The sequence below is a fragment of the Coenobita brevimanus genome, chromosome 95 (genome assembly GCF_032717465.1).
Source record: "Coenobita brevimanus isolate Jiangsu-jjx chromosome 95, ASM3271746v2, whole genome shotgun sequence".
Lineage (NCBI taxonomy): Eukaryota > Metazoa > Arthropoda > Malacostraca > Decapoda > Coenobitidae > Coenobita > Coenobita brevimanus.
Window position 1 is genome coordinate 34,894,454 of NC_137048.1, and position 12,707 is coordinate 34,907,160.

General features: G+C 41.8%; 1 protein-coding gene across 1 annotated transcript; it reads right to left on the bottom strand.

The window, feature by feature from the left end:
* Positions 1-1,670: 1,670 nt before the first annotated feature.
* On the bottom strand, positions 1,671-10,862 carry LOC145413297 (alpha-(1,3)-fucosyltransferase 7-like). Its single transcript, XM_080283028.1, has 10 exons — positions 10,706-10,862; positions 9,959-10,078; positions 9,072-9,247; positions 8,314-8,454; positions 6,297-6,402; positions 4,989-5,137; positions 4,530-4,719; positions 3,804-3,923; positions 3,295-3,447; positions 1,671-1,951 (listed from the first exon to the last, which is right to left on the bottom strand). Coding segments are annotated over exons 1-10 (1,299 nt in total). The 5' UTR covers positions 10,849-10,862; the 3' UTR covers positions 1,671-1,950.
* Positions 10,863-12,707: the final 1,845 nt, after the last annotated feature.

Sequence of the window (12,707 nt, forward strand, 5' to 3'; positions counted from 1 at the left end):
AATACAACAAAAGAAGGTGGTGGGTCTTGTCACACACCTTCTTCAGCCATATGTTTTACTTTAACTCTCTTCAGTCTGGTGACATATTACTATATTGCTATATACATACGATTTTGTTCAGCCTAGAGGAGGCTTGTCTATCAGGAGGGAACAAATAATCACTTATCACCACTAGTGTTGATCCTAGGCCGACTGTCTATCTCTGTCTGTCTATCTGTCTGTCTTTCTATGACTGAGAAAATACATCAGCCTTTGGGAGGGGTTGAACAATAATTCCGATGCAGTGATTAATCCATACCTGTAACGGGTTCTTACCTGACATGCCCGTGAAGGAAGGTGTTGAGGAATGTGCTGAAAGGGAGACATTTACGTCACTCCAGCAGTGACATCTGGAAGCTACGAGAAACGATATCAAGCTGAGGTGTGTTGCTGTGTAATTGTGATAACAGGAAATTACAATGAGTGCATTACCTCCCCGTGGACCTAAATCGAGACCTATAATTTGGGATATATGTAGCCTGTACAAACTCTAATTCATCACCTATTTTGCTATACGTTTGGTGTCACTTGGATCTATTTTTGTTTGCTGCACCTTCATTAGAAAACGAAGTATTAGCCCTGACTTTGATATACCTGCGAACAGAGTATACTGTATACCGATTAACAACTTCGCTGTAGAAGAGGGGCGTGGGTAGGTGGTGAACAGTTAAGATTCAGCTGAGTGAGTCTTTGAAACCTTAATGGTGATTGACTGATTGAAATAATTATTGATGTTAACTGTGATAAATGAGGAAATAAAACCTGCCGTGAACTAACACTTTTACCTGTAACCTTAGGATGACAGACAAGTAATACCGTCAACATCGTATTATCATCACAACTTTTAAAAAGAGGAGGAGGAGGAGGAGGAGGAGAAAGAAGCCATTTGAAGTATCGTTCATTAATTTACTCTTTCACTGACGGTACATACATCTGGGGATTTTTGAACGCTAACGTCAGATGATTATAATTTTATTCACCTTGTCAGAGCATTCATCGGATTCAAAATTTTCCTGAATATCCCTTTTCTACTATTGGCACACCTAGAAATTACAGTGGTTCGTAAACTGTGCTCCCCTGTCTCAGCCTGCTGGTGTGGGAAGCGCAGACGTTGGGGCTGTTGCTTGATATTAGTCCCGTGGTGTCAGTGAATGTAAAAGAAGACACTATAATGAATGAAAAGGGTTATGGGAAGTAAAACAGAAACCAACAATGCAGTGTAGACACTGGTAACTTTTTTAAATTTAAGGAAGAAGGAACCAAAGGCTGGCTGAACCGTCCCTACAACACATGAGAATGGAGATGGCCGATATATGGACCACCCTGTATTTACCCTGACACCAGACGATTTTGTCCAGTTAACCCACTAATCCCAGGGCCTTTCTGTTTATTTATTTATAGGTTTATTCTTCATTCGCTTCAGGGCATATTCTTCATCTGGAGGGGTTAGATACAGCATTAATAATCCCCTTCAGTACGACAGACTTTCCGTAAGCTGAATAAAATCGTCTGAAGAAGCAAGAATAGACGAACAAGTATGATGCACCAGATACGGAAGCTCCATGATCGGTAAAATATACGGGAATTGAGCATCTCGTGTCCGAAAATGATAGTGAGTGACTGACGGACAAGTTAGGTTCCATAGATACCCCGGTACCTAAAAAGGACGTCACACATTCTTCTTCCTTGTCTTTCATATAGCTGCTAAACACTTCACATCCGAATTAATGTAAACATTAAAGTGAAAAAATATGACGGACCAGATGACGCCTAATAAAAATGAACTGTTATGGATATTTGTTTATTGTAGATATCGACAAAGTTTCTTCGTTGTCTTCATATACTGTTTTCGTCGACGGCTTCCTTTAGTTGTGCTGCGGAAAGATGACCTTTGGAATCTTCTTCGATCTTCCTGAAACGTACAGTACATTATTATTAGCATTTACTATGTTGGCATCTGACACTGACAAAGACACAAGTATCACCGCAAAGTCTGACGAATACGTAGCGGAAAAATCGAACCCTCTGAAACACGGCACTAGCAGATATAGGGTTTTCATCGTATTTCGATAAGTATAAATTGTCTTCAGACGGAACTGGAAAGGTAGCAGTTTCTTTGACTCTGCACTCGGGGACAGCAGTTCGCCTTATATTACACCTCTTCTACTTGTCGCCTTCCTCTGCGGATGATAATACACTGAGAGGCTCGATACGTTTCTCTGCTCATACTGCTGTAGATACAAACGTTGGCCTAATATTTCACCTTCTCTATACTTGTTACTTTCCTCTTCTGGCTAACATTCCTATACTGAGAGAGGCTTGGTACATTTCTCTGCTCATTGGTACAAAAGCTGTTCTAATATTTCACCTCTTCTACCTGTTACGTTGCTCTTATGGCTAATATATAATACATCGCTGAGAGAGGCACGGTACGTTTCCGTGCTCGTAGATACAAACGTTGGCCTAAGATTTCACCTCTTCTCCTTGTCACTTTCCTCTGGTGGCTAATATTTCCACACTGAGCGAGGCTTGGTATGTTACTCTGTTCATAGACATAAAAGTTCGCCTAATATTGCATCCCTTCGACTCACGTTCCACTGCTGACTAACATTCCCTAACTATAGGAACTTGGTACGTTTCTGTGCCTACAAATACAGGAAGATTGCCAGTATTGCACTTATCACTTTACTTGGCCTGATAACATTCCGAAGCTGACGGAGGGATGGTATGTTTCCGTACACATAAAGGAATATTTTAAAAGTTTTGCACTAGGGAGAAACTGCCGGACGTGCCCTAAGTGTGAGGTAAACGTAGTAGAATAGCAGATCATTTTTTGTCATAGGATCGTTTTAGGTGGCATAGGAGGCTTCCTAACACCCTTTTCATTGTGATTTAATATGTCTGTTCCTCCAAGAAAGGATCCTAAAGAGTTCTGAAGGGTCCTGAAGGGGTACAAGCGTAGGATGAGTATTAAAGACCATGTTGCTTTAAACTGTAGGAACCTAAAAAGTCCTTGAGTGGTACAAGCGCAGGATAAGTAGGTTCTAAAGGGTCCTAAAGGGTCGAGAGTGGTCATAAAGGGGCCCAAAGGGGTACAAGCGCAGGATTACTAAAGAAGATTATGTTGCCTGTAATCGTAGGGTCGCAAAGGTTTCAGAAGGATCCAAATATATCTTGAAGGGGTACAAGGGCAGGATAAGGTGGTTCTACGGGGTCCTAAAGGGTCCTAAAAAGGTAAAAATATAGGATAAGTACTAAAGAAGACTATGTTGCCTGTGATCGTAGGGTCCTTTCCACCATCGGCGACACCCACTGCCCTCCACGAACCAGGAGTGGATGTCTGGGTAGCTGCCTGACGAATTCCGACCCTTTCCTCGTACTATCACTCCCGCTGCCTCTGCTGGGGATCTGTGGAGAGTAGACTATTTTTACACACACACACACACACACACACACACACACACACACACACAAACACACGCACGCACGCACACGCACCCACGTACACGCACACACACACACACACACACACACACACACACACACACACAGCTACACCCTCGTAGTACCACTCTGCGCTACGATCACCCCAAAATAAGATATGACATGGCACCAAACAAAAAAATGTTTGAAAAAGAAAAAGAAAGTAAGAAACAGAGCAACAGTATGTCTACATCATCGTGTGAAGATCTAACAGCACAGCACAGAACAATACTACATTAACACAAGACAACACTACACTGACAACACAACACAGAACAAACCTGGTGACAGTGGGCGGCGCTAGGCTGGATGGGTCATGTAGCTTAGCACAAAGATCGCACACCATAGCGGAGAAGGGGTGGCCAAGCTCCACTCTGTACTGCTGCTTCCATTCCATGTACCTGTCAGATATGCGTACCTGTGTAGTACTGTGTGTGTGTGTGTGTGTGTGTGTGTGTGTGTGTTCCAGGTACAATACACATGATCATCATCATCGTCATCGTCGTCAGTACACAGGGAAAAGCATATAGCAACAGACTTAAAAACAAATTCTCTTGTCTGTGATACAGTAGGGAGGAAAGTAGCTGACATGTCATAAGTGGGAAGTTTCCCACTGGTATGTCTTTCAGTGTACAGCCATGTGAAAGTAGCTCTAAATCGATTGGAAAGTTGGTGGGAGCCCTGCCTAAACTGTCCTTCATCTGTTTATCGTTTCAATGCCAGACGCCTTAATTTCGCAAGGGATGGCCTCAGACAAATCGACTTCACGTCACCCTGTCCTCTGCCATTTGGCTGCCCTCCCTCTAGCTCACACACCCCTGTCATGACAGGGTGGCCCATATATAATACTCTTCCACTCCGCCGAATGATCTCTCGTGTGTTGTGAGGGAGGTTCAGTCAGCTTTATCTATATACCCTGCATCATATTCATTTCCAGCTCCCACTGCAACACCCACGCCTACACCAGCAGACTGGGCGGGTCACCTTGAATCTCCTCATCAACTCACTTATTGTACAGAGTTGCATTGCTTGCCACCAGTGTGAGATACTTGGCCAGGTCCTTGGGCGATCCGAAGTTTAGGGCGTTGATGAAAGAGTTAGGCGGTGCTATGGCCTCGTAGTTGCCGCCACCGAACACCACAGGCACCACGTCCAAGGTCAGGGCCAGGTAGAACTTTTCTGTCACGTAATCCTGACCTGAGACAATGGGATAATATCATCATCATCATCGTCTCAGTTGGTGGTGGTGGTGGTGGTGATAATAATGGTGGTGATGATGATGCTGAAGGTGGTAGTGATAATGACGAAAAAACAGAAACATAACAGAGCCATCATCATTGTCCTCATCATCATCTCAAGTTGTGGTGGTGGTGATGATAATAATGGTGGTGATGATGATGATGAAGCTGAAGTTGATAATAATGATAATGATGACAACGACACAGAAACATAACAGAGACACTTACAGATAGCGTTCTCAAAGGCAAAGTAGAATTTATACTCCTGGATCTCGGCGTTGCATTCTCCCTGATCGAAGGTTCCAAGGGTTTTGATGGAGATGTTACGTCCACACTTCTTATGGCCACACCGACCGAACACATCGACACGCATGTAGCTGCAGGGAAGAAGGAGGAGGAGAAGGAAAAGAGAAAAAGAAGAAAAGGAGGAGGAGGAAGAGGAAGAGGAGGAGAAGGAAGAGGAGGGGAAGGAGGAAGAAGAAAAAGGAGGAGGAGGAGAAGGAAAAAAAGAAAACTTAGCAAGGGTCGTATTATGGGTGGCTTTAAAGATATCGTAACACTTCTCTCGTAGCGATTCATTCTGCACATTACACCTACATATCCTCTTGTATGTCACTGATGCAAAGTATGTCGATACTGAAACGATATATAACGCTCCTCTTCCACTACGCCTGCTGCTTTCTCGCTTGTTGTGGGAATGGCATAGCGTTGTCAATGTCTACGTTGCAGCTTGTATTCTTTTCTTACTCCCACTACCACATCCACGCCCACAAAATATGCCGTCCCCACGGTACAGAAGAACACATCAGGCGAGTTTCTAGTGGAGCGCTACTTATTGGTCACGCTGTATATAATATGCTAAGGTTGAATATGCCAAATAAGTCGCTCAGGAAAACGTGCTATGAAGCCCCTGAAAACACTTGGAATACGGTCCTAAAACTGAGTGCGCAAAAGTGTACATAAGCCGCAAGTTTAAACAAATATAGAAGGGTAAACGAAGGTGTATTTGACCTACTCATTAAGGAGGAGAAATAATGTAATAAGAGGCAAAATTTCGACATGCTTGACTATACTCTAACATGGCCTAGGTTTTCGTCCTTTTGTAGCTTATTTCAATTAGCTTAATGGCAAAAAAAAAGAAGAAGAAAAAAAAAAGCAATACTGTACTTCGACTCTATCCTTTTCAGAGCATTTCTTCGTGACTGGCACTGTATTCTAATGTTAATCTATTGATAGAACACAACACTGAACATGGAGAGATGGCAGTTTTAGGCCTGGTTAGAGTAAAAGGAGTATAGAAGTGTTTCTGGGAAGGGGAGGGGGAAAGGTGGAGGGATGTATTAGTGACGTATATGGAATGAGGGTAATGCGGGTTGGAGGGAGAGCAATGGAGCGAGACAAGGTTGATTATGATCTGTTTGTGGTCACCCCATCTAGGATTTACGCGTGTGGAGAGACAGACAGATAGATACACAGATAGGTATATAGACAGGCAGACAGATAAATGGGTAGGTAAATAGATTATACGTGACTTACTTTAGCAAGTCCTTAACGAACCACTCCCTGCGCGAGACGGTACCACAGTGGCTGACCATCCACGCAGCCAGCTTCTCCTCAGACTTTCCCGCCCAGTAGTCTTTGGCTGAGGAAAAACACACCCATTTTAAGATGTATTTTATTTATTATTTCGTCGAGTACGGATGCACAGAGCACGATCAATGGAAACAGTTCTGATCTTATTTGGGTGAAACTTGGTGGACAAATTATGAGTCAGGGAAGAATGAAGTAATTCGGTTTTGAGAGTAATGGCCAGCGTCCAAGTGATAGTACAAAATCAAACGTTTCAGCCCTTAGACCAACTGACTGCACCCTTTGTGGGCTCCTTCTTGTATCTATTCTTTGTTTCTGTTTTCATGTTTTAGTAAATCATTTTCCTAAGTTATACTAACGATAACTGTGGTAAGTTTCTTTACGTTTATGCAGTTTACAATACTAACCGAAACGATGTATTGAACACACACACACACACACACACACAAAGGAAATACAGTAGACAAAATCCTCTCAACTACCGACCAGTATCACTGACTAGTGTTGTAAGCAAGGTATTAGAAAAACTTATAAGAAAAGCTTGGGTAAATCATCTAGAAAAACACAGTATGATAACAGAAAGACAGTTTGGTTTCAGAAAAGGAAAATCATGTGTTACTAATCTGTTGAGCTACTATGACAGAGTAACAAACACAATACAGGAAAGGGAAGGATGGGTGGACAGTATCTATTTAGATTTCAAGAAAGCTTTTGACACAGTACCACACCAAAGACTTTTATGGAAGCTGTACTATCAAGGAGGAATTCGAGGCAAACTGTTTTGTTGGATGCAAGACTTTCTCATAAAAAGAGAAATGAGGACAGTACTAAGAGGAAACTACTCATCATGGAAAGAAGTGACTAGTGGAGTACCACAGGGTTCGGTGCTGGCACCAATCATGTTTCTAGTGTACATAAATGATATAAACAGTAACACTGGAAATGAGAGCTATCTGAATATGTTTGCAGATGATGCAAAAATACAAAGGAGAATTACTAGCACAGACTCTTGTAGGGAGCTAAAAAGAAGAATTAAATAAACTTCATGAATGGAGTAGTACATGGCAAATGGAATTCAATGTGGACAAGTGTCATGTAATCAAGTTTGGTAAAAGTGGAAAAAGACCTGATTGGGATTATAAGTTAGGAAATAAAACCCTATACACATCAGAAAGAGAGAAAGACCTAGGTGTGATTATCAATAACAGACTATCTCCGGCTGACCACATCAGCGAGAAGGTACGGAACATGTATACACTGCTTGCAAATATGAGAATAGCATTCACATACATAAATGAAGACATGCTAAAAAGGATAATAACATCATTCATTAGACCAACCCTGGAATATGCATCAGTAGTCTGGAGTCCTCATCTCAAAAAGCATATAGACAAGATTGAAAAAGTTCAAAGGGCCGCTACAAGATGGATACCAAGCTTAAGGGACCTAAGCTACGAAGAAAGACTAAATAAACTGAATCTACCAACACTACAGGAGAGAAGGAAAAGAGGTGACATGATAATGCTATATAAGTGCATATCAGGAAAGGAGAAAATAGACATAAATGATTACTTAACATATGGAGAAGCATCAGCAAGAGGACACTGCAAAAAACTGCATAAGAAGACAGGTGATAAAGACGTAAGGAAATTCAGTTTCCCAAACAGAGCAATTGATCAATGGAATGCACTACCGAATGAAATAATGTGTGCCAAAACAATTCACAAATTTAAGGATATGTACGATAAATATGGTCTAAGACACGGGACAATACGAGCTTGACTCATTCCTGTAAAGATACAATTAGGTAAGAATTAGGTAAGAACACACACACACACAGTATTGTTAAATGGCATGATGTCATATTCCCCCACCGAGCTGGGCGTAACAGAATAAAAAAAAAAAGACGAAAATAATAAAATATCGGCCAAGTTAAAGCGACCAAACTGAATTAATAACCTACGCGGGGTGTGGTCCGCTGTGGTATTCCTCAACACCACCCTTCCGTAAGGCACCACCAAGTCGGAGTCGAGGCGGTAGGTCATGGTCCAGTTGAAGACATCCGCGACCCGATGCAGGTCCACATGCTGGTCCTCCACAACGGCTGAAACACAAGAAATAGGTGTTTAACGCGAACAAGATCTTGATAACCATTAATAAATGACTGAAACAGGCAAAATACAGGTGTCAGACGCGAGTAAGATCTTGATAACCAATAACATTTGACAAACACGCAAATACAGGTGTAAGACGCGAATAAGATCTTGATAACCAATAACAAATGACTGAAACACGCAAATATAGATATCAAACGCGAATAAGATCTTGCAAACAAATGACGGTTTTTAGTTTCTTTACACCTCAATACTAAAACTTACAACTCAAACCTCTGACGTCTTTTGTAATTAATTTCTTGGTGCAACGAAACGGTTTTATTCAGACTGGGACAAACTTCTAGTTATCCTGTTCTTGGTCTTTACAAATACCGCTATCATTATAAGTGGCAAGTACAAGAGATGAAATATTAAGGCACTTGAATTTACGGGTAGAGAAACATACCACGCCTCCCTCACCTCAGGAATATTAGCCAGCAGAGGAGAGTGACAAATAGAAGAGGTGAAATATTAAGCAAACTTTAATATCAGCCTGGAAAGATTAGCCAGCAGAGGAAAGTGGCAAATGGAAGCGAAATATTATGCAAACTTTTGTCCGCAACAGTACCTGAAGGAGCCTCGAGCGAGAAAAATATCCATGGCTGATCAGGTCGTCTGGTGGTGGGTAACAGATAGTCGGGGTGGAGGTCTATGGCGTGGAATATTATAGCGTCGGCGGAATCGAGGAGGCGGTGATCATATACCAGTTCACATCTGCTCTCTGGACACTGCCTTGCTAACTGTCTGGATAGATAGATAAGCAGATGAATAGATAAACAAATCGAGTGATAGATAGGTAGATTGGTACTGTTGAGTGAAAATTCGTTTATACAAATACTGTATATACATACATACAGTCAGAGAGAGAGAGAGAGAGAGAGAGAGAGAGAGAGAGAGAGAGAGAGAGAGAGAGAGAGAGAGAGAGAGATATTGTCCACAAACACAGATGCACACAAATAGACAAATATACAGTACATATCGTTCACAAAAAATGGAAATTGGCATTCAGTGTAGAAAAATACAGCAGGGTCCTATTCTAAGTGACTGGAAATTCCGTAACACCTCTTCCCTGGTGATTTCTTTTGTACACCGCACCTCGATGTCCTGTGTGTCACTGATGCGATCTGTGTTCATATCAAAACAACATAAAGAACGTATTTTGATACTGAGGTCACTGCAAAATAAATCGCTAGGGAAGAGGTGCTATGAATCCTCCACCTGGAATTTGTACAGTGGAATGTGCTATAGTTCTTTCATTTTAACCTGACCCAGATTTTCGTCTTTTTGCAGCTTATTTCACTAGCTTAGTGACATAATGAGATAATGCTGTGGCACTATATTCTGTCCTTGGCGTTTCTTAGTGACTAGCATCGCATTCAAGTGCTGTAGTTACTACAAGGGGGAAAGATGGCAATTTTAAAGGAAGTCTAAAATCAAAGAGAGTCTGCCTCCCACCTGTAAAATATTTTCTCCCATGCAAAGCTCTGTTCCCGCCAAAGGGTCGTCCATATCAAGATGCGTTTAGGAAGGAGACAGGAGTGAGTAGTAGTCGTTGTAGCACTCTCGTTCACCCACCTGGAAAGTATTAGTATGGTAGAGGAGTATAGGGTGAGGCAGGACATGAGGAAATAGTGCTGTAGTGACTTAAAATAGTTTCACATTTAGCGTTTCTTGGCAAGGTTTGTGTGTGTGTGTGTGTGTGTATGTGTGTGTGTGAAATTCACCGGTTCGGTCACGATCACGTGATGGTTGTGATCATCAGCTTTTACCCTTCCGGAGGAGAGCTGAGAGCTGATAGTCCGATCTAAGGGCAAAGCCTTGACCCTCACACACGCACACACCCATTCCCATTCTCAAGGGGGGACAGTAGCCTACCCGCCTGCTTCGTCAGTGAAACTTTTCGCATCCCGAGCAAGGGGCGAACCCCCGTCTTAGCAGATGCTAGGCGAAAGCGTTACCACTGAGCCGGCGAGCGGTGTGTGTGTGTGTGTGTGTGTGAGAGAGAGAGAGAGATAGATAGAGAGAGAGAGAGAGAGAGTGGAGACATGCATAGAGGCAGATGCAAACGCACAGCCACCATCAACAGCATCATTGTTTAAAAATAGATAAAGAGATAGATAAACAGACAGATAGACAAGCAAACAAACAAATAAATAAATAAATAAAAGATAATTGGTTGTGGAAACAATTTACAGTACTCACATTTGGTTTTTCTCGGCAAGGTTAAAGAGAGATGCGTAGAGGGGAAACGACGCATAAAGACAGACACACAATGCCACAGATACCACCAACACTGATATATTATTTCCCCAACCGGATTTTTTCCGCGTCACCATCACAGACATGTTGGTTTGGCCAAGTCGGCAGGGAAAAGGAAGTCAGCGAGAGACATTACCTTGCCGTCTCCCTCTGAACACACACACACACACATACACACACACACTCTCTCTCTCTCTTTTCATACCTAGAGGTCAGGTTGGTGCGAAACGTATTTATTCCCCATATTTGGATATTAATGCCCTAGTGTTTATTTGTTTCCTTTTTCCGTATCATGGCCGAACCACCTCATTTTTATTTTCATTCCGTATGGCTAACATCATGAGTGCTTATAATGGCAACAGTCAGTTCCATTTTATCCTTTTGATGTGTAGGGTCCCGAGGCTAGGCATTAAGTTTTTGTTACACCTCCAATCACCTTTTGGGGATCGAACTTACGCAGTGTTGACACTCCGATGGATGTTCTAACCCCACTAAACCACCAGGTGCCTTGTATGCAGTGTGTGTAGTAATGCTGGCAGTACAGTAAAGGAGATATATATGGACGTGTAAGTACGTCCTTGAATGACAGGCCGCCAGTTGGGGTTTGGAATGTGAATGAGGAGCTGAGACTGGTCTAGAGTGTATTAGTGTTGTGATTAAAAATAGTAGATTGAGATGGTTTGGGTATGTGAAGAAACTGGAGGATAACTGGGTGCGGGGGGTGAGATGTAGAGGCAGATCGATAGACTAGTGACGAAGTCATAGAGTGTGAACTCTGTTAAGGGACTGAATAGAGAGACTACTAGAGATCGAGCGGCATGTTGAACCAAGGGCTGCAAATGCAAACATGTTGGAGCCTTGAAAACGAACTACTACTACAATTATTATTATTTATTTATTTATTATTATGTATTCGCTCCACCTTAACTTAACCAACTCAGCACTGGTCCATGTAAAATGCATAGCTGGTTAGTTTCACGGATATTTCATCTTTTCATTTAATCTGCCTAGCACAGCAAGTTGTTTATAGGACACACCTGTACTTGGCTTATATTCTCGTCAGCTTGGACTTTCTAGCACCTCTTCCTAAACGATATAATTTGCTCATTACATCTCAGTATTCTGTTGTATATTACTTATATACATATTTTGCAATAACTTACAGAAATCAAAGTACTAATCGTTTCTTCTTCTTCTACTTGTGGTTTTACCGTTTTGTATGTTAATTATTCTTGCAGGCAGATATTAAATTTTGTTCTAGAGTGTAGGTTTTAAAATAATGGGAAATGATGTGGGGATGAGGAGAACAGAGGAGGAAGATCATGAGGAGGGGAGAAAGGGGAGAGAATAAGAGGGAAGAATGCAGAGGGGGCAGAGATGTGGTGTTCTAGAGGAATACCCACCATTTACTCCACCCTGGATTTGGACTCGGCTGGAATTATTCATGTGGGTATCTTGTTGCTGAGGCTTTTCCCAGTGTTTATTCTTTTATGAGTTTAATTTTTTGCTAATTACAGCATCCTGAAAACAAATTGTCATCTTTCAAACTCCATTATCTGTGGCAGATTACTGTATCAGTTATCAAGTTGTGTCTTGGCTGATTTGGATTCTGTTTTAATTTGGCTTTTGTTGACCCTCCATTATCTGTAGTCAGTGTGAAATATATCTTTTTCATCCCATTGTATAATATGATGATGATATGCTGCTCTTATTCTACTGTATCTCCACTTACTTACTCCTTATATTGGCATGGGTAAGGGCTTAGTTTCACAGACAAGTAAAAATGTATACAGTATCTCGACAATAATCCACATCTGTTACTGTATTCCTCACTTTACCATTCATACCTTCAATCAAAAGCACTTTCTCACTTGTCAAAACTTTCCAAACATACTTCAGCATTCCTAAAATTGCTTCTGATCATCACCTGACTTTCTGCTATTCA

Excerpts from the sequence above, each read along its gene's own strand:
- LOC145413297 (XM_080283028.1), bottom strand. The coding sequence starts at position 10,848 with ATGTCTGTGATGGTGACGCGGAAAAAATCCGGTTGGGGAAATAATATA. Across the intron at positions 9,248-9,958 it reads TGGGAGAAAATATTTTACAG|ACAGTTAGCAAGGCAGTGTC; the intron begins GTGGGAGGCAGA and ends CTATCTATCCAG. Across the intron at positions 5,138-6,296 it reads TTCGTTAAGGACTTGCTAAA|CTACATGCGTGTCGATGTGT; the intron begins GTAAGTCACGTA and ends TCTTCCCTGCAG.